Raw genomic sequence first — 21,460 nt, 5'->3', positions numbered from 1 at the left:
CATGGTGCTTGCTCTGGATGCAGTTGTCATGGAGATGGAAAAGGGCTCAGTGTCCACTAGTGGCACTGTTACCATGGAAATCCCCATCGCAGCAGCTGCCTCAGCGGAGCGAGCAGAGCCGGAGGAGTCTGTTCAGCACCATGGACAGCACCGCACCGGAGCTGAGTTCCAGCACAGAAACTATCGCATGCTGATTGTGATCGGAGAGATTTCCACCAGCCATCACCTTGACACTGCCAGGAAACAGATCACACAAGGTAAGCCAACAGAGGAGTGGTCAGAGGACCTGGTGCTGCAGGGAATAACTGGCCAAAGTGAAGTGGTTTCTGGGTGTGAGCCTAGAAACACTCACTGCAGCTGAAAACATCTTGGTGTTCTGTTAACCTGTTGTTAAGGTCAACTTCAGTGTTACCAAATCTATTTTAAACAAACGAGGTAAGTTGTAGCTGATTTTACTGTATGTTCACATTCGATTCAATAAACTGTCTTTAGATATCTGTACATTTTAATTTTGGGGCAAACAAAACAAGCAGTCAGTCATTCAGCATTTGTAAAATGTGAAGGATCCAGTCCTTGAAAGTCTCATTTTGTCAGCAAAGGACTTCAGTTTCTTATTAGCTGTCCAGTAGTTGAAGAAGTATCCTCATCCTTTACTTAAGTAAAAGTACAAATACCATAGTCTAAAAACACTCAGGTACTACAGGTAAAAGTCCTGAATTCAAAATGTTACTTAAGTAAAAGTACAGTGTCAACAAAATGTACTTTAAGTATAAAAAGTAAAAGTACTCATTATGCAGAATGGTTCCTTTCAGTTTTATATTAAATATTATATAGTATATTATTACTTTAAGCAGCGTTTAAATGTTGTAGTTTGTCAGTGTATGTATTTTATACACTACTGGGTAGTTTAACAGTTAGTAGTGCATCATATTTCATCACATGGTATGCATGTAAAAATCTTAATCTGAAAAGTAACTAGTAACCATAAGTGTCAAATGAGTGTAGTGGAGTAAAAAGTATAATATTTCCTTCTGAAATGTAGTGGAGTAGACGTATAAAGTATAAAATGAAAATACTCAAGTAAAGTACCTCAAATTTGTACTTAAGTACTTGAGTAAATATACTTTACTTGCTTTCCAAAAAATTCCATGTTGCTGTACATGCTCATAAAATCCCCAAATTCCCCAACATATCTTTGGACATCTGTAAATGTAATTGTTTTGGACAAACCTGCAGTATGTCCGTCAATATTTGTAAAATGTGGGAGGAATGTGTTATGATACTAACTCAGCTTCTTCTTATCCTTTCAAAAATTCCATAATTTCTTCACACACTGTGCAGTCAGTGATTAGGTTACATGCTGCAAATCCCATCTCAGATCCAGAGCAGCTAAATATTGTATGCACCCTCCAGTCATATACTTGAACCATTTCCCTTTGGGAGAGATCTAAAAGCTATTTTACTAGTTCAAATTAAACTTTACAGCCTTGTGATCGATTCTTCTAAAGTGGAAAAGCAATTTTGTAAGGAAATATACGACAGTCCTCATGCAGCTGGTCTGTTTGGACATCAGACTGCACTGTCATTATCACTTTCCTTACTCCTTACTTAGGATAATGTGGTATTAAAGCTGATTTTTCATCAAGACAAAACCAAAGAAAAACAAGACACTACTCACATTTACTTAATTTAATTAATGTACAGTCTTTAATCAGTTATAAAGGGTCTTTACTTTTAGGCCTGTAGTTGTCAGCCAGGTGATTCTCTAAAGACAAAGGTGCTGTCAGATATCTGAGTAAAACGTTGTGCATAATGTACAATATGTTCCGCTATCGATGAACATTATTCATGCTGTTCTGTTTTAAACAGGTTTGCGTTCCTGGAACGTTGATCTGACTGTTTGTGACCTGAACAAGGAGCTGCAGCTGTTTGAGACCAGACACACCGCTCAGTTTTCTTCACAGGTCAAAGGTCAGTGTCTGAGTGCATTGAATTAGCAAACTGTACAGAAACCTGTGTTTGTGTGACACGTGTCCATGAGCGTTTATCCCATTTTGTTGCTTGGAGACAATAACAGTCAGCTCTGAGTTGTGATGGTATCAGTCGAGCTGGAGGGATTGAATGTGTTGCTAGCTTATCACTCTTATCTGTTCCAATGCAGCCATTCTGCAGCAGTGACTGCAGAGAGACACTCAGCAGATCAGATTGCATTCAGTCTGAGTCTGACAGAGACATGTCCTTTCTTCTCTGCATCTCTTTTGTCCTCTTTCTCCACACATGCACGAGGCAGTTCCTGGGGACCTAGAGACTATGCGGCCTGTATTGATCAGGCTCTCATATGCAGACTGCATGTCAGAGTGGGAATCAATAAGGGCAGATTGTGAGAGTGAACACTATCTGCAAGGGGAATATAAGATCAGGCCCTGCTTTGTGAATGGAGCCAGTGTTAATGTAGATCTGGCTGGGATGTTACTGCTGTGAATGTGACTGCTCTCTGGGTCACTACTTAGTGTATACAAAGAAAACATTTGTGTCACCCCCATTTATAACTGTTCAGCGTTTACTGTAGCTTAGTGGGGTCAAACAAACAGCTCAGAGGAGAAGATTTATTGGCTGAATAAATGGAACTGAGTGTTCACTGAGCAAGGGTTTAAAGAAAGCAGTTAGATCTTGGTGCATCTAAACTCCCACGCAGTTCTTTGGCTGGTAGCGTTATGTAAGGAGTAGAAATAGGCATATCTGTTTGTTTACATCGGCACTGTGAGTATGTCTGTGATATACAAGTATCACAAATAACAAACAGTGTCTAATCATTTTATAATCAATCGATTGTTGATAGAAATCCATCTTAAAGGTATACTCCAGTAATTTAGAATTACTCTTCCATAAAGGTGTGGGACTTATGAGAGACTTTAAAAAGAGAGATTTAAAAAAAAGAATGATCAAACTTGCAGTAACAGAGGCCAAGATATCTTGATTTACAGTCCGTAGTGTGGGTCAAGCTCCAAAAACACTGGATCCTACATTTCCGATCTTGCAACCAGTAGCATCATTTTGTTTCACCATCCCTGCCTGGTAAATGGCCATGTCCTCCAGAGCCACAGAAGACATTATAGTGCCCGTTTAAAACAATCAAGGTCAGGTGGAGACAAGGTTGTAATGACAGTAATGGCTTACTACTGAGAAAATGTGAAGATTGAACATTATTGATGTTGATAATACACCACTTGGAATTCAAAGGAATATTTAGAAATTTTGGGATACCACTCTCATGTCTTGCGTTGTGATTGTTTGGCCACTTGGAGGCAGCGGAAACAAGTTGTGAACACTGACATACAGTATCACCGTCAAAGTGACGTTGATATAGCAAACTTATCATTCATTTGGAGTCGTGTTTCCAATATAAGTCCAATATTCTCTCTCTTTTAGCTCTGTTTTTGGTCTCCACCAGCTCCTGAGGGAAATATCTGGCTCTTTAGCTGCTCCACTATGTTCAGCAGCTAGTCTCTGACTGTGTCTGTCTGCCGTTTGGTGCCGAGCAGGTCGTGTACAGTGGGTCTTTAGAGCTTTCTCTCTGAAAATAGCTGCCTGCTGCGTCCGAAAACGACGCCATGAGAGCCGAGAGAGTGAACCAAAACAGTAAAGGTGCAGCCGGACAGATGGACAACGAGCTGAAATTCTCTATAAAGCTCAGTAAAGCCGAGGGGAGCTGCAGATTCAGGTGATAATTCTCTGTAGGTTCATCACTATGTTTTCACATTGTCATTTGATACATTGTTATTATAAAAAATATCGATTATAATTAACGCATTATATCTCGTTTGTTTAATCCATACAAAGTGTGAAACAACAATTTGTGGTTTTATTAAGGGGTTATATGCCAGACTGTTTCTTGGCCAGGTGCAGTGACTTCCACGAGTCTTGTCGTCACAGCTGAGACTGTTTCCAGTCTTCATGCTGCCGGCTGTAGCCCTGTGTTGAACAGGCTGCTACAAGAGTGGTGTGTGTATATAATGTATAATGTGTCGAACTATTCCTTTGGAGCTAGAGTCAGGAGGCGATTAGTTTAGCTTAGCATAGATACTGGAAACCTGCCAAAACCTCTAAAGCTCATTAATTGTCACAGACTAGTGTGGGATGGGTTATCTTGGTGCAGGGGTTGAAGTGTGTTGGTCTTTACCAAAAGAGGAGAAATGCTGCCCTCCCTCTCAGTCAGCACACTCTTCGTTCCTTATTTCTCTCCTCGTCCTGCTTTCTCTCCCTCCTGATGTAGTGATTTTACTGAAACACAGAAAGAGGCTCGCTGAGTGCGGCTCAGTGCTGCTGGAGACTCAGAGATGGCTGAGAGAGAGCATCATCTGGGCTCCAGCCTGAGCAGATATGCTGAAAGGCAGAATATTTCTCCTGTTGGTGGAGTTAACCCTCACACTGTCGGGACCAATCTTATATCTGGCTGTACAGTCATGTATTCATACCTGTTATTACCTTGTAATCCAATGCAATATTCTCTAGACATGTAGAAGCTATGTTATCATTATTTTTTTGTCTTTTGAGTTCTGCAACTTGCTACCACATGAAACTGAGTAGTTGCAACAACTAACAATGTAAAAATGGTGTAGACAAAAAATAATAATTTTTACATTTCTATCTTCATTTATACAATGCCCATGCTGCTATGTCAGTATTTGGCCAGTATTGCTTCTTGACATACTACCTAAAAAAAATTCCTTGCCTGTTACAGAGGTTCCTATGCAGCTAATAAAACAGGATTCGGATTCTACTTTTAACAATATCACAGCCAGGAATAACATTCAAAAAGTACATGCACTTAAGTAACTTGGTCACTTTTGGTTGTCTTCAGTAATGAGATTTCTTGAACATTATATAAACGATAAGCCTGATATCTGTCATTGGAGGGAGAGATTACTGGAACAGAAACTTTCTGCAGACAGGACGGATTTCTTGGCCATGTATAAGTATATACTTAACGAGGTTTCTAACAGGGTTTTACATGCATGCATTTGCATGACAAAGACATTAGAGAGGTAAAGTGTCGCTGTGACAGCAGTGTGGCAGAATGAGAGGAATAATCTCTACTCATGGGACGTATTTGCATCCAAGAAAATTCAATCTTAAGTCAAAGCAAAACAGAAACGAACAACGAGTTAAATAGGTTTGAATAGGAGGCTATTTGTAAAATTCTGACACGTGTGTACAGTAAGAAAAACTACAGTATCTCAGTACAGAGCCTAAAAACGAAAAAAACTCCAAAACTCTAAGACGCTTCAGGCAGCATTGTCATATGTCGGAAATACACTTATAATATCACTATTAATTAATTAATAATATAATATCAAAGTATATCAAAAACAATAAAGGGGTAAGGGGATAAATCTAATTACTGACCTGCTGTGTGTAAATGTGAGTTTATTGAGGTTATTGCAGTGCACATAAACTATTTCTCTGATTTGTTGTCCTAGTCTGATTTATTGGTCTGTTGTGTGCATGTAAACATGGTGAAGGACTTAGTTATGTAGATGAAAACCATTTCTAGTGCAGAAAGAGCAAAACTCTCCAGCATAGCTGCAATTTGCACAAATCGTATCGTGTGGCGCTTGATCACAGTCAAACACCACACAGATGCTATTGATTACTCTCTCTCTCTCTTTGTCTTTGATTGCTGGTTCAAAACTGTTCACTCTGCCTCACTGCTCACCCAATCTTCTCCAGCTACAGTCTTGAAACCCACTGCAGTAAACTATGCGGGTAAACACAGAGACGGGAGCATCACATGAACATACAGAGACGTGTGCTGCAGCCTAAAGCAAACACAGTATGTCCCTCAGGATCACCAATAGACTGCTGCAGTCATCTGCTTGCTGAAGCAATACACACACACGCACACACAAAACAAACAAAAGCTACAGGATTGTATTTCAGTAATTTGCAGGATTTGTCTGTGGACGCTGCAGACAAGCAGAGAGAATATCAACCTGTCCAGATTTACCATTTAAGTAATTTAATATGATGTAAGAGATTATCCATGCATTGGACTGTTCCAGTAAACTGCATCATAGCCCATTATAGAATCCACTCTGCACTGGTTTTCATTCATTCAATTGTTATCATGTTATATTAATAATTATTTTCACCTAATTCCTGCCTATGTGGTGTTTTCCAACCAGCACTGGAAAAAGATTAATTTTAACTTACGAGCACATGTCGTTAATATTCCATGCACTGATGAACTGGATGGAGGAGGGATTAGTACAGCTCTACACCTCTGTGGATACAAGAAATGCTTACAGCCATGCTAGCAGCTCTGTGCAGATGTACTTTGACACAGTGGTGCCACTAACATGCTGACGTTAAGCAGATATGATGTTTATTGTTTACCATGTTCAACATCTTAGTTAAGCATGTTAGCATGCTAAAATTTGCTAATTAGGACTAAACACAAAGTATAGCTGAGGCTGATGGGAATGTAATTAGTTTTGCAGGTATTTGGTCATAAAACAAATTGTTGGGCAAATTGAAATTTTGACCTGATAATGGCGCTAGATGAAAAGTCAGAGGAGTTATTACAATTCATTCTGAAGGGGACATGAATGTGTCTGCCAAATATGGCACGCTTTGTAATAGTTGTCGAGACATTTAACTCAAAACCACAAATGTCACCTCATGGTGGCGCTAGAGGAAAAGTTAGGGGGTCATCAAAGTCAGTAGGATTTGGGAATGGTTTCCTTTGGGAACTATAAATGTCTGTACAACATTTGATGGCAATTTGTGACATAGTTGTTGAGATATTTCTGTCTGCATCAAAGTGGTGGACCGACCAACATTGGCATCCCTAGAGCCATGTGGCTAAAAACGTGTTTAAAACTGTTTATTGCATAAAGTAGTCTTGAATAGGACCTAGTTTACTCTGGTCTCAGTCTTGATATGATCTCAGCCCTGTTTTGATCTGATCTTGTCTCAATCTGGACCACACCTGTTTTTTTTACTTGACTAAACTGATCTTGTGAAAAGCCAAAAGAAATGATGGCATGAACAGCATTTATAACCTACGAAGGTAGTTACATAAAGGTTTAGAGAAGATTGTTTGTGCCTTCACGGATGCTGGTTCCAATCAGGTTCACACAAGAGGGAAACGAGCAGGTACAGTAACACTTCAGTTTAACTGTGCTAGTCTGAGCTGTGAATGAATTTGAGGAAAACATTGAAAATCTGCAATTTCCACTGAGTGAGCACAGCGTTTATAAATTCAGTCTTCTTGTTTTATCTCTGAAAAACAGGGAGACTTTGATTCCAGAGTGCTTTATTATCTGACAGCAGCAAGCAAACACAGGAAAAGGAAAAATGTCTTTATGTACAAATCAAATAGACTGTAGATGGGATATTGAGGCGTGTGACACGAGGTTATGAACTTTCAGGCCGTAAAAATTTTTTTCACAGAACCCCTGACGGTGAGCAGATTCAAAAGGCCATGTTGCCTGAGGCACAGACTTCAAACACGCTAACATCAAGAAACAGCCCCAGACAGAACGGCAGCAGCGAAACTTCTCTCACCAAAGTTTGGCTTTCTGACTTGAAAGGATAAGGCTGCTGTTAGTCTATATTTGTCTTATTGTCAACAAATCCCATGAAAAGACCAATGATGTGTTACCTGTAGCCCATCTCTCAAAGCTTTCTGACTTCCTGTCTGTGGCTCTCAGCTCCAAGCCCATTGGTTCCTCCTGAGAACGGAAATCTTTAAACGCAATCTTTGGCATTTTGCTGGAAATCAGCTGCTTGCAGGAGGCGACTTTATGATTTGTAGTGCTGCGTTCCTTAGGCTGTGTTTCCAGAACTACATTGGATAGGCTCTTATTGACATCTGTGGTTTGAGTAAAAATGAGTGAACTGAGACAGCAATAACTCTTTTCCTGTCAGAAGGCGGGGGACAAGGTGAGCTAGATGTGGAGATAATATAATAAATAAATGAGCTGGGATGAGACAACTGTGATCTGTGTTGCTTGCTGGCATGCAAAGGTCACATTGGAAAATTGATCAGATCCAGGCAGTAATAATTCAGAAGACGGTGCACCCTGGAATCGATGGTCAGTCCTTTTGAGCCTCCAGTGGCTCTTTTCATACTAGTAATGCTCAGAGGGGTTTAGAAATTCACTCCTGGTTCGTATTTACTTTTCCGGGAAATCTCTCACAGCACCCACACATCGTTTGCAGGATTGGCTTGCCTGCCTGTAATACTATGGCTCCTCCTTGTCTGTACCTTGAATGCTAACACACAGTTGGTGGGAGGAGTGCACAGTCATCATGGCTGACAGGCTCAGACACAGAGAACACAAAGAAAAAACTAAACAACCAAGAAGGCAGGACGGCTTTAGTAATCAAACTGGACCAACTGGCTTCCACGAACAGTATAGAATGAAATCAGATGAAACGTTGGTAGTTTAACAGCGTTTATAAATGGTTTCGGAATAGTCTGAGATTCATGCAATTCGTTTATTCTGACTTGCAATTTTGCCTCAGCATTTCCGTAATCGATCTAAATTTGTATGTCGATCTTAAAATAGAAATAGCTGTCAAGCTCATCAGCAGAGAAACACAGAGTTAGACGCAGGACAGACAGTGATCAGAGAGTCTTTATGTCATCAGTTCCAGTAAGAAAGCTTTCTCAGATCAGTCACTGCATTCAAGTGGAATTAGTGTCATAGGGACATTTTTCATTAACATCTAACCAGAGTAAAAATGTGTGTTGCAGGAAAATAACACCATCCAATGCTTGCATTTCCCTCCAGACTCGAGCCCTCTGATGCCGATGTGGAAGCGCTCAGGCAGCCAAAATGGCAGCGACCTCCCTGATGGGTGGCATATGTACTGAAGGACAGCCAGTGCCCTCGAGTCTCACAGGCCCTGCTCTGCCTCCCTACAGCTAGTGTGCACTAATCTGCCTTAACACACAGACGCAGGACAGATAGCAAGATACACAACGTAGAGACGAGGCAAGTTAGACAGGGGGGTTAAGGAGTTGAGACGGGGTGGCTGATGTTGTCTGACTTTGGCATGGGGGTAAGTGTGACGAGAACAGTGGGGCAGTTAAAGGAAAAACCCACCAAATACTGTAGATGTGGCAGAACATGTTTCAACAATAAAGTCCCCCAAATTAATTAAATTTGACTAAATTTCAATGGCAAAAAGTCAAAGCACTCCTCTTCTTCCTCGGAATGTCACCTAAAGTCCCGACCTCTTTTCTTGTCAATTTAAAACCCTCCGTGGCCTCTTTTTAGCTCCCTGAAGACACTCCCAGACTCCCAGAGGAGCCGTGCATGTTGACATGCTCTTATGTCTGTTGCGTCATGATGAAATGGATACAGTATGAGACATAGGTAATCAGTGCATCCATCACTGTACGTCCATTAGCGTCTCAGTCCTCAGCATCTCCCCTGCTCACAGCAGACCGTTTCCTGATTGACTGATGAGGTGCAGGGACAGTCTGGCAACATGAAAGATCCCGTTTCATCCCAGGAGAGGAGGAGGGGGGTATCAGTAATGGGCTCCATGAATGCAGCTGTCGCCCACACAGTGCAATTAATAAAGACTCAGTGGACCTACACTACAGACTGATAGCTGGTAAACAAAACCTGGTCACATCAGAAAGCTCTCAGGGGAAATGTAGTCAGTAGTGGGCAGTAAAGCGCAATAATTCAATATTACTGTTTATTGTCTTTCACTGGAATCATATTATGAGATGATTGTATCATGTTGTCACTTTGCACTTAAATACTTTTACCCAAATAAATAATTATTTGCCAAGCAATCACCCACGGCAAATATTTTATGAGAAAGAAATTGCTTTTGTGGGGCCTCAAGGATACAAAAAGTGCGTGTTGGTGAGAAATGCTGAATGTACACATGACTGGTTGTTTACCATAAAACTCCACAGGGCACCTTTAAGTTATTATTTATGTTGCACATTCCAAAACAAATTGTAATTAAATTAAATGATCACAGAGCTGCTGATACATGATGAACTTTGGGCCTTCCAATAGATGTTGAGACATTTCACACACATAAAAAAAAAAACACAAATGTGAACCTCATGGTGGTGCTAGTGGAAAAGTCAGGGAATTATCAAAGCCATTAAGATTCATCCTCATGAATGTCTGTGCAAAATGTTATGCCAATCCTTCCTGTAGATGTTGAGATATTGTACTGGATAAGCGAAAACTAGTTGGGGCGTCACCAAAGTCGGTAAGATTCATCCTCTGGGAACTATGCATATCTGACCCACATTTCATGGCAATCCACCCAATAGTTGTTGGACCAAAGTATTGGACAGACTGACACTGCGATCCCTAGAGGCATGCCGCTAGCATCGCTAGAACACGTAGAACATTAATTCATGCATTACAGTTGCTTATGAATAAACAGTGTTCACATCACATGTGACATACTACTTGATTTCCCCACAAACTTACACCCAAAGGTGAAGTGCGCGTGACGGACGTAACAGCAGGCTGAAGCTGACAGGCAGAGACAGAGATGAGTGATGGCTGCAGCAGAGAAGCGGCTGTCAGGGAGCTGAGCAGCAATATTAAAGACCCTTCACGCTTACACAAACACACACACAGGACACACAGGTGTAATATTATCCGCCACTACATTCTCCTCACGTACACACAACAGATATGCTGGCCGGGAAACAAAAGGGGAAAAGGGCAGCGTAATATTCACAGTAATGGAGGCAGATGCATCGTGAGTAGGCAGTAATATAATGCTGCAGTGTCAGCAAGGGTAGTTCCTGTGTGCAACAACTGCATTACTACATTATTAACTACAGTTACAACCCATTTAATGTCATTTTTTTGTTCATTATTCTATACGCCTTTAAACGTTTTTCCCTCTCTTGGGGATTTTGGTAACGATGCTGAACCAACAGAAGGGCTGGTTATGAGTTTCTCTCCCACACTGCACATGCTTGGTTTACAGTAATCTGTTTCTCCATTGATTTCTGCCTGAGAAGGGCTCCAGTATTCAGCAAATCACAGACATGCTTTGAAAAGCAATGCAAGCAGGTCACACCATTGAACAGAAAATTGATTGATATGGTTCAGAAAATAACCCGCGGAGGCGACTTGCAATCTGTGTCATTGTCAGTCATCTAACGAGTAGTTAAAATTTTAATTTTAACACGCCTTAAAAATTTCCAGCATTTGTTCTGGGCGTGGTTTAGGAGAACGTGTGCTGATTAATAATTCAGCAGCCATTATTGATCTGTCCCTCAGCTGCTCTGCAGTCAGGGCTGTACATCAAGAAGGAAGGTCCCCTGCTCCAGAGCCTTTCATCTGGACCACACACCGACACACATCTGCACGTGTGTGAGTACACACACATTCACTAAAAGATGTGAAAGACACAGAAATGACTGTAATGTGAGTTGCACTGTGAAAGAAGAGAGTCTGTAGCGATGTTTGTAATGTCTTTTTGGGGTGGAGGACGAATGCATGTGCTACAAAAACGCAAACATTTTGCCCCCTGATTGGACAGTTTGACTTCCTCTGATTGGATGGTCAGTGGGCAACGTGCTGATTGGCTAGTCAGTTCAGGTGTAAAAACAGGGTCAGAATTCATGCTTGTAGCTTGTAACCTGTAGCTCGTAACTTCACTGTCACATACACATAATGGAACATTTGTGGGTCCATCTCTCAGACTTTGTGAAACCTCACCGTTGAAAATATTCCTGTACAAATCTTAATTACACATACACAAAATATTTCTACAGCTGCAAAAGTTTTTACACATGTGCAAATTATATCTGTGTGCACAAACCTTTTTCCACACATGCACTTAATAGTTCTACAGCTGCAAAACTTTATTACACATTTACAAACTTGAACATTTATTTATTTATTTATTTTACAAATTTGCACATTCAGATACGTGCATGCAATTTTTTTTCTCATGTGCACACAAAAGGTGATATACAACCGCAGGCTGTGAAATTATTTGTGAACATCATTTCACAAGATTAAAATATTAATGACCCTTATTTGCTTCCCTCGTTTTATGAGGAAGGAAATGCCTTTGCTAGGCCTCAAGGACACACACACTCAATGTAAACATACCAAAGTAATTACAATTCATTCTGAAGGGGACATAAGTGTATCAGAGGATACATCCTCTGGGAACCATGAATGTCTGTACAAAACTTTGTGGCAATCTACTCAATACTTGTTTAGATATGTCAGTCTGAAACAAAGTTGGGGAAAATTTGCTACTGGTGCAGTTTTTGGCCATATTTGAGTGGTTGTAGTGGTGTTTCGTTTACATCAATTTAGACTTAACTGGGTGGTGCCTCTTGTCACTGATTGACTCAAGGAGAGCCTTTACCATATTGTGTGTGACAGTATTTTCATGTTATGTCTGACCTTGGGTTAGGCCTATAATACCACACTAGCTCAGAAATGTATTTTTAACAGCTCAGGAAGAATACTGCTGCTGCCTTTTAGATTAAGTGCCCCACACAGAGAATAGAGTCGCTCAAGTTGAAAGCACCCAGTCATGGTGGTAATACTTCTCCTTCTCTGAAATACATTAGTCTACAAATACTTAAAAACCATGTGACCGTGACCAGCTGCTGTGTGTGTGCGTCCTTCCCTGTGCGAGAGAATTGAGAGTGATGTAAGGAGTGGAGGAGGGAGGAGAGGAGGTTGGAATAGCTGAGACATTCAGGGGAAAGAAAAACAGCACGTCTGGAGAGAAGGGCGCGGCAGGCCGGGCATCCGAGCTGTACGGCTAACAGCTGTCTGACATTTAGAGGAGACTGCCGGTCATCTGAGATGATGCTGCATCAGTGCTGCTTCAACAGAGTGGATATGATGCGCTTGAGTTTCACTAACGTGCTTTTTACAGATGAGGTTAAAATACCATAGCAACTGCAGGCAACGCTCTTTTTATAATCAGAACCTGGGACCTGATGGGTTAAACTTTTCTTTCCTGCACAGCAATAAATGGCTGTCTGATCACATTTACGTTTGTGCATGTTTTTCCTGCCCCCCTTTGTGAGCTATTCTTGTTTCATTTTCTGTGTGATACCAAAAAATAGAAAAGTTATTTAAGGGACAAAGTTATAAATGTCTAGACTTCTTTTGATGGGGAAGGTAACATTGAATAATTGACATTCACCTCTCTGAATTAGTATCAGTCTCTCTCTCTCTCTCTCTCTGTTATTCAAATGTTATGATTCATGGTTTATAGTTGGTCAGGTTGGCAGAGCTTCGAGTCTATTTTAGTTTGTCTCAGTCCCACCCAGCAGCTGCTGTTTGACTCACAGCTGTTTGAAAAGTCCCCTTCCCAGAACAATCCACCTGCCTCCCACTAAAAAATATCTAACTTTATTTGTCTAGATGAACTAAATGTGTGCATCATCCACCTCCAGTTACATGCATGTGGCTGAATGACAAACAAGTTTCTAATAGAGAAAAATGTATTTTAAAAAAGAAAATTCACTCAAACAAAAAACTTTGCTTTGAAGCACATTTTCTTTACATTAGGCACATTATGTAGCCTATACTACTATATAGTACTGCTGACCATTTTACATACAGCAGTGATGGTTTCTGAAGCTGTTTGCCCAGTTTTACAGGCAGCCACTGGTTTCATTTCATTTCAGTCTGCTTTTTGAAAATCAGTTTGCAGAGACTTACTTGAGTGAGGTAATAACTCACTATGAGCATCTGCTTTATCTGCTTTTAGTGTTGTCAGTGTTACATTATTGATGGTCACATATAAGTGCAGATTTTTCCAATCAACTTGGCCAACAGCCAGGCAACATGCGAACAGGTTAAACATTAGCATGCTTACTTGGGCTTCAACTAATAACTATATTCATTATCAGTTAATAAGCCGGTTAAATTACTGATTAAATGATTCATAATTTGGTCTATAAAATGTCAGAAAATTGTGCAAAATTATGAATGATGTCTGGTGATGCTATTGGAACCTCGTTGATGAAAGCAGGCAGCTATTTTCAGCAAAAAGTCTCTGATAAACTCACAGTACACTACCTGCCCAGCACCAAACAGCAGACGGACACAGTTAGTGACTGGCTGGTGAGTTTGCGCCTCTAGCTGCTAAAAAGAGCCAGATATTGTTTACAAGTTAATGCAGACCAAAGAATATTGGACTTAACATTCGTCAGGTGAACACAAACACGTCTCAAATGGGATGATACTGTTGCTCCGTGTCTGCTGGAGGCGTATACAAGCAGTTGTTTGCTAACATGTTAGCCATAACAACTTTATAAGGCGATAATAAGCAGGCCTGTATCTGTTAGCTTGCTGTAGAGTTCTTCTGCCCCCCTAGGGATAAAAAACAAAACAATCACGGCAATTAATGCAGCTTTAACAGCCAAAACTACTTATCTCAGTCCAAGTGGAAAATAAATACGTATTAAATCCAAACCATCCAAGAGGGGCGAGGACGAATTAGCAAAATGGAGGGGTTTTAAATTCTACGATTAAAAACCAACACACGGTGTCTACACTATCTGTATGGAGCGAAGAGGAGACTGTAACGCCCCTCAAATGATTACATGAAACAAACATAAATGTCATATTTCCATGCCCGCCATGTTGATGTGCCCAACTCCTAATGTTCACATAATGGTAGTGGCTGGAAACGCGCATTAATTTGCATTTTCTCTTGCTGATTTTGTTGAAATTCTGTTAAAATTTGCGCAACATTTGGATGGAAACCTCGCCAGTGTGGAGGGGGGTTTGAAACACTACTTAGACCTTCATGTTGGAAAATAAAATGTATGCAAAATATAGCGTAATTGAACATCTCATGAATACAATGTGAAAAATACAAGTTATTAAAAAACTAATTTAGGGACCTGTTTTGTTTCTGGTGAACATTTGGGGAGGGGTGTGTTGGGGGACTCGTGAACTCAGTATTTGTAAAATCCTGGCTACGGCCCTGGATTAAAGATCAGAAAAGACCGGAAAGGCCTTTTCTGATTCACGTGAATGCCGCATGGATCACTCTGCAACCTCCGAAACGCGAGTGTACGACGGGTTCCTGAATGCAGCACGAGCCAGCAGATAGCACAGTGTAGGTGTCGAGCTGTACCAGGCCGATCCTGCCTTCATCCTCATCCTCATCCGCAGCCCCAGCAGCAGCAGCAGCAGCAGCAGCATCACCGCCCCTCCCTCCGCTCCCTCCGCACCACTGAAGGACGGTAAGACACCTCACCGTTTATTCTCGCTTCACACATCCTCACATGCTGCAGACAGGGCGGCGGATATCTGCCTCTGCCTGGACATCGGCTTCCTTTATATCCTTTATATGCTGTGAAGCAGGCTGACTGGACTGGAGGTCTGATTAGGCTCGGATGCCTGTTTTATAACACCGCATCGGTAATCTGGAGCGTGCAGATGGTCGAGGTCACTGCAGGAATCTGACTGCAGGAAGACAGCAATTTGTACTGACAGTAGCCTATTTGTATGTGAGGATTCGTGTTATAGACTTATAATGCTTGGACTGCATATAATGTAAGTAAAAATGGCATGATAATCCATTTCACTGCATATAGTTGTTTACATATAGGCCTTCTGTTACTGAAGAGCCCGTTCTATCTAACTTACTCCTAATATTACTAACAGTAGCATATATACATGCATATGGTGCATTTTAGTCACATTTTCTGGTACACTGTAAGGGCAGTAGCCTCGATTTTAGAAATACTGAGGTCATGAGTCCTGATTCCTGACAGCACGACCCTCAGGTGACTAAAGCCCCCAAAAGAAACTGTAAAAATTGTACATTTTTTCATTTAAATGTTAAAATGTATTTTCTGTAAATGTTATCTCCCCACACGATGGTCTACATGATGTCTTAAATCATTTTTCACAATGCCAGGGAGATAATTCTGTTGGAGAAATACAAAAATCCCTTCATTTTATTGTTATTACTTACTTGTTTTGCTTAATTTCGGTCAAATCTGAGAATATTGACTAAAAAAATATAATCTGCCTTGAATGTGCAATGTATGTGCAATTATAGAATGCAAACTCCTCCTCAGGTTGTTAACCCACAAATTCCCCAAAATAATACTGAGGTTATGCCCTCAGTGTCCACAACTGTAGCCACAGCTGTTTCCGGCATTGCTTAAAGTGTTCTGTTATAATCATATAGAATGATAATGCAGTTTGGTGTGGGATTAGTTTAGGCCTTCAGCCTCTCTCTTATCTACTGCAGTGTAAACAGCCTCTCTGACTCATGTTCAGGGCTCAACAGAACAGTTTATGTTCATTTGTCTTAATTCAGTTGAGTAAATTTGGGTGACCTGATTTTTAAGGTGGGGAAAAAAACAGCGCATCTTCTGACCTGAAGGCAACAGCTGAGACTCGCTGACTGTGAAGCCGAGTCTCTGGTCTGGTCAGGCCGCAGCAGCTCATTCGGTCATGTGAAAACTGTGTAGGGATGTGGATTAGACTTCACGCCCCGAATAACTCCAAACTTATGCAACAGACTAGACAAAAATGTCTAAAAATAGGAAGGTGCACACAGACAACAGCTGTTTTAATCCAGAAACACGCAAGGCCATTTTGTTTGTTATGTTTTATTTACATAATGGAAATGTAATGTTTTGCTGAGGTAACTGGTAAAGACACGCATGTTTACTGATATAAAAGTAGTCAATTCATCAGTTAGCTGATTGATTGAAATAGCCAACAAGAAATTTGACATTTATCAAGGAAAATGCCAACATTCACTGCTTTCAGTTATTCGGATGTGAGTCTCAAATGGGCTTTTCTCTGTTTTATATAATTTCAAATTTAACATGTTTATGTTTTGGGCTTTTGGTTGTAGGAGTGCGACTTTGTATTATCGATTCATTGTTTTCCAGATTGATCATTTGGTCCTTAAAATGTCAGAAAATAATGAAAAATGCCCATCACAATATTCCAGAAACCCAAGGTGACGTCTTCAGTAGAGCTGAAACAATTAAGTGATTAATTGACTCATCGATTGACAAAAACATTATTTGGCAAACCTCTAAATAATCGATTAACCGTTTCAATCGTTTTTAAGGCAAAATGACACCAAAAAAAGAAACAAAAAAAGTGAATATTTGCTGGTTTCTTAGTAAATTGGGCCCAAGTTGAAGACCAACAGTCCAAAACCCAAAGATATTTAGTTTACTGTCACATAAGACCAAGAAAACCAGCGAATGCTCACATTTGAGAAGCTGGAACCAGAGAATGTTTGACATTTGTGCTTGAAAAACGTCTTAAACGATTAATCGATAATCAAAATAGTTGCCGAATAAGTGTCTGTTGATTGGCTAATCATCTTCGTAGCTCTAGTTGGTTGAACAAAACAAGCAATTTGAAGACGTCACCTTGGGGTCTCGGATTTTTCGGACATTTTATCAATATAACAATTAATTGACTAATCAAAGAAATGTAAATACTCATTAGTTGCAGCCCTACTTCCGTTGTAGAAATCACCCCAGTCAGCCAACTCGTGGTTTATTATTACTCCCCTAACTGGAAGCTGTCTTTGAAATGTCCTTGAGCCGGCTTCATCTTACACACAGACTGAAGCATTTCAGAGCGGCTCAGGTCATCTATAATCATGTTTTCACTTCCTGTTAGGGACCTCGTTTCAGAATATCTGAAGCCGACTGAATGAAATCAGAATGTGTATTATTAGCCCCCATAATGCCTCAGGGTGGGTGAGGCAGAGTGCTGAGCTCAGCGGGATCAGGCCGGGTGGAGCGTGGATAGACCGGATACCCAGCAACAAAGATAGTCTTTTTTTTCTGGTTTGGTGGAGGTGTGGCCGCCGATCGCCTCCGCCAGTGTGATACTGGAAATCAGAACGGGCCTGCTAATTCTTAAAGGAAAAGACTCCACTCAGCACCATTTAAAAACAAATGTACTGGTGGAGCATCTTCCATTTCTGTTGTTGCAGGTTTTGGTGTTTCAGAATCAAAGAGCAAGAGTGTCTTTCTGGAGCTTTAAACATCCAACAATACTAGCAACAGAGATTATTTCTACACCTTTCTACTGCATCCCCTCAAAAGACCAGAATGTAATGCAGCCAGAGGATGTGCAGTTTACAGTAAGAGAGGTGAGATTGCAAAAACATGCTTTCTTGCTCAGTATGCTTCAAATGAAGTACTTTTAGTCGGACGGTGTCTGAACCCCCCTTCCCCCCACCCTTTTGACGTGAGAATTGCAGTGGCTGTGTTTGCCGATTTTTGGTACTTTCAGAAACCAACAATCTGAAAAGCGCCCACTGGAAGTAGCGATTTGTCAGCAAGGATTTGAACTTCTCTCTCAAGATCTCTTTTTTTTTTATTTTTTGTGTGCGTAACCGAGGGCAACTCTGTGAGATTTTCTGAAAGCGTGCACCTTTATCCCTATATTTCAACGATTATCGCGTCTCACTCCATGACACCTGGCTTCTCGCCCTGCCTTCCGAAGTCGCCGTGCAGAACAGGGCTTTTTGCCTTCAGATGTGGTTGGACAACACGTTTCATCTGTTTCAAGCATACATATGCTACTCTGTCTTACTGCATGTAACCAACAGCACAAAGCAAGTTCTCTGGGGGTGTAGGAAAGGCATTCTGGGAAATACAGGAAATAATGAACTAAAATAGAAGTACAGTAGAGAACTCCTTATTAGACCTCTTATAAACAAACTGTTATAAAACTCCAAAAACAGAAATCCAAATAGTCATATTTGGAGGGGTAGAGCTACATAAAAAGTACTGTCAACACCTGTCAACAGATAGCATTTGAAAATCCATTATATTCAAAGTAACCCTTCACTCAAATGTGTTTTTCTTATTTTTACGTCCCCTAAAATGTGAAATTCAAACGTACTCTGGGCAAGCTTGATTTGGGACGTCACAAAACTTGAAAGGCAATTGCATTGCCTCCGGCAAAGAAACATGAAACCTCCAGCGCAGAGCGGACTTGTCAGTACAGAGCGAGAGTTTGCACTAAGTTAGCGTAGTGAAAGTTTTGTTGGTAACATGGTAGAGTGTGCAGTTTCTGGAGGTAAACCGGACCCTGGAGCTTCCTTCAACTATCTACTAACGCTACGTTATAACAATGTGAACGCACTGTAACGTCGTGGCAGATATTATTGCATGTTTCACAACCACTAACGCTGTGTAAGCCACTGCCAGTTACAAGCTAACAAGCTAACAAACAACACAAACGAATAAAAGATGCTAACTACACTTACCGTTCTGATACGTCTGCTAGTCGTGCACAACAGACTCCTCATCTGGGTCTGACTGAGGCTCAAACATGTACGGCTGAATCTCTCCGATGTTTCCTCTAACTCGAGCCATCTCTCTCACCATGGATGTATGTCTCTCACCCCCATCCATGCTCTCACCGGCACCGGTCAACCTAACGCAGCGGTGGCGGTGGGCGGGCCTTCATAGATCCAGACTTTCACAATGAGGGAAAAAGAGTAGATGTGCTGGATGGATAACCATGTTAAACAACGTATTAATCATAGCAGGGTATTTTTTACTAGTATTTCGTTTACATAACGTGTCTGGAGGTGAACTTTAACAATGTTTTACAGCTCAGGTCTCCAAAACCCCAAAACAGAAGCAACATGTCATTTAGCCCTTATCTAAATCATATTTATAAGCCATTCTCAAAAAATTAGGAAAAGTCACAAAGTATCAAGGTGATGAAACAATATTAACTATGTTATCCTGGAACATTAAGATTAAGTTGTTATGAACAGAATCACTTTTCTTTTTCAGTGAACTAGCAATTTTTAAAAGCAGTTGCTCATAGCTTGTGCTGATGATTCAACCAGGAGCGTTTCATGTCTATTAAAGTGTTGGAAACACTCCAGCAGACAGTCACCTAACATTGTCTGTGGAAAAACTGAACTGGACTTTTACTTCCAAAAACCCTGGCTGCTCGATAAAACTGAGCCCACATGTCTACACTATTAAATATATGAAAAATCATCACAATACTAGACTCGAATTAGCTGACAGCCTCAGCTTCAAATTCAAATGAGATATACCCTGCATCTTTGAAGCTTTCGAGTTAAAGTGCTATATGATCTTATATATGAAAGCCTAAATTGTCTAAAGACAGCCAATCACGTTGTCACGTGCATTGCACTACATTCAGTGTCAACAAACAGTATAACACATGAAAGTCAAAACTCAATGCTAAAATGTATTATTTTTGTTTGTGAAGTCAGCTGTCTGCCGTTAGGAAAGAGAAACACTGACAGACTGTGTTGTATGTAACAGTGTGTAAGTGTGTAAATCATTATCCATTACATAAAATAAAAAATATATAAGCCTACATAAAATAGGCTACATAAAATAAATTCAGAACAGGATTACAAGTAATATATATTTCAAACATAACTACACATTGTTTCTAGAGCAGCAATAGTAATGATTCACTATAAGCTAATACCTCACTGGAAACAAATAGTATTCCTGAGTTTAGTTGACGCAATGTTTAATATTATATATAGTTCGGTTAAATTTTACGGCTGTCGCTCACACTTTCATGTTGAAACAACTGAACCAGTGACAGTGGCTTAATTTTAAATGTCAGGATTAAAATGTAGCCTTAAGAATTATTTAGGGTAACATCAGACTAATTTTATGAAGATGAGTTACAGATTCTGAGGATGGAGCACAGTGTCCTGGCTGTGTTTACAAGACGCATGAACCATTACTCACAGGTGACAGGTAGCCTATCGCTGTTATGTTATTATTTATTCATGACAATTTGACTCCAAAATACACAATACACAATACTCAATATTACTGTGTCACCAAATCAGGTCTCCTCAGCATTTTTGCCTCGAGTTTCACAGCATACAGACAGTTCTTGTTTTAGCTTGCTAATATTATCTATTACTATAACGGTTCATTTTCAGGACAGGATTCAGGATTCGGGACAATTGCTCATAATTTGTGACTGTCCCGAATTTTTCAGGACGTCTGGTCAGTCCAGCTATGATGCCTTTCCTGGAGTTAGTCTGAAACAGCCCGGACTTAATGACGGGTTTTGAAAATACATACACCTCTTAAATTAAATAAAAATGTAACAATGTTAAATATCTTTGGTTATATATTCATAAATGATATCTATATACAGTATGTTTGAAGTGAAGTAACATGAGGCCTTTATGTGAGCCAGTTTGCAGCAGCCGCACAGTCAGGTAGCTTTTAATATCGTGAAGACTGCTGCTGCACCACAGGCTCTAATTCAGCCCTTTGATTATTTCCCTCAAGGCTCACCTGAAAACTGCATCAGTGTTAATACATCTGATGGTTAAAGCAGTAGGTACAAATCACCTGCATGTCACAGTTACGTCTCTCTAAGGAAATGTACGCTGGACTGCTTTTTTTTTTATAACTCTCTCCTTGTTGCTTGGA

General features: G+C 40.5%; 1 protein-coding gene across 2 annotated transcripts in view; it reads left to right on the top strand.

Moving 5' to 3' along the window:
* The first annotated feature begins 28 nt into the window (after positions 1–28).
* The window catches only part of map1aa (microtubule-associated protein 1Aa), a 42,710-nt gene continuing 21,278 nt past the window's right edge, over positions 29–21,460 (top strand). The window contains exons 1-2 of one of the 2 annotated variants that reach the window (XM_044205147.1): positions 29–257; positions 1,870–1,971. In XM_044205147.1, coding sequence (XP_044061082.1) covers positions 29–257; positions 1,870–1,971 — 331 coding nt within the window. Of the gene's footprint in view, positions 258–1,869; positions 1,972–15,176; positions 15,245–21,460 lie in introns of those variants that run through there. The other variant, XM_044205157.1, reaches the window with a different exon arrangement.

This window comes from Siniperca chuatsi, linkage group LG1, assembly GCF_020085105.1.
Source record: "Siniperca chuatsi isolate FFG_IHB_CAS linkage group LG1, ASM2008510v1, whole genome shotgun sequence".
Taxonomy (NCBI): domain Eukaryota; kingdom Metazoa; phylum Chordata; class Actinopteri; order Centrarchiformes; family Sinipercidae; genus Siniperca; species Siniperca chuatsi.
The sequence above is the reverse complement of the archived record's forward strand: the minus strand, read 5'-3'. Positions and strand labels throughout refer to the sequence as shown.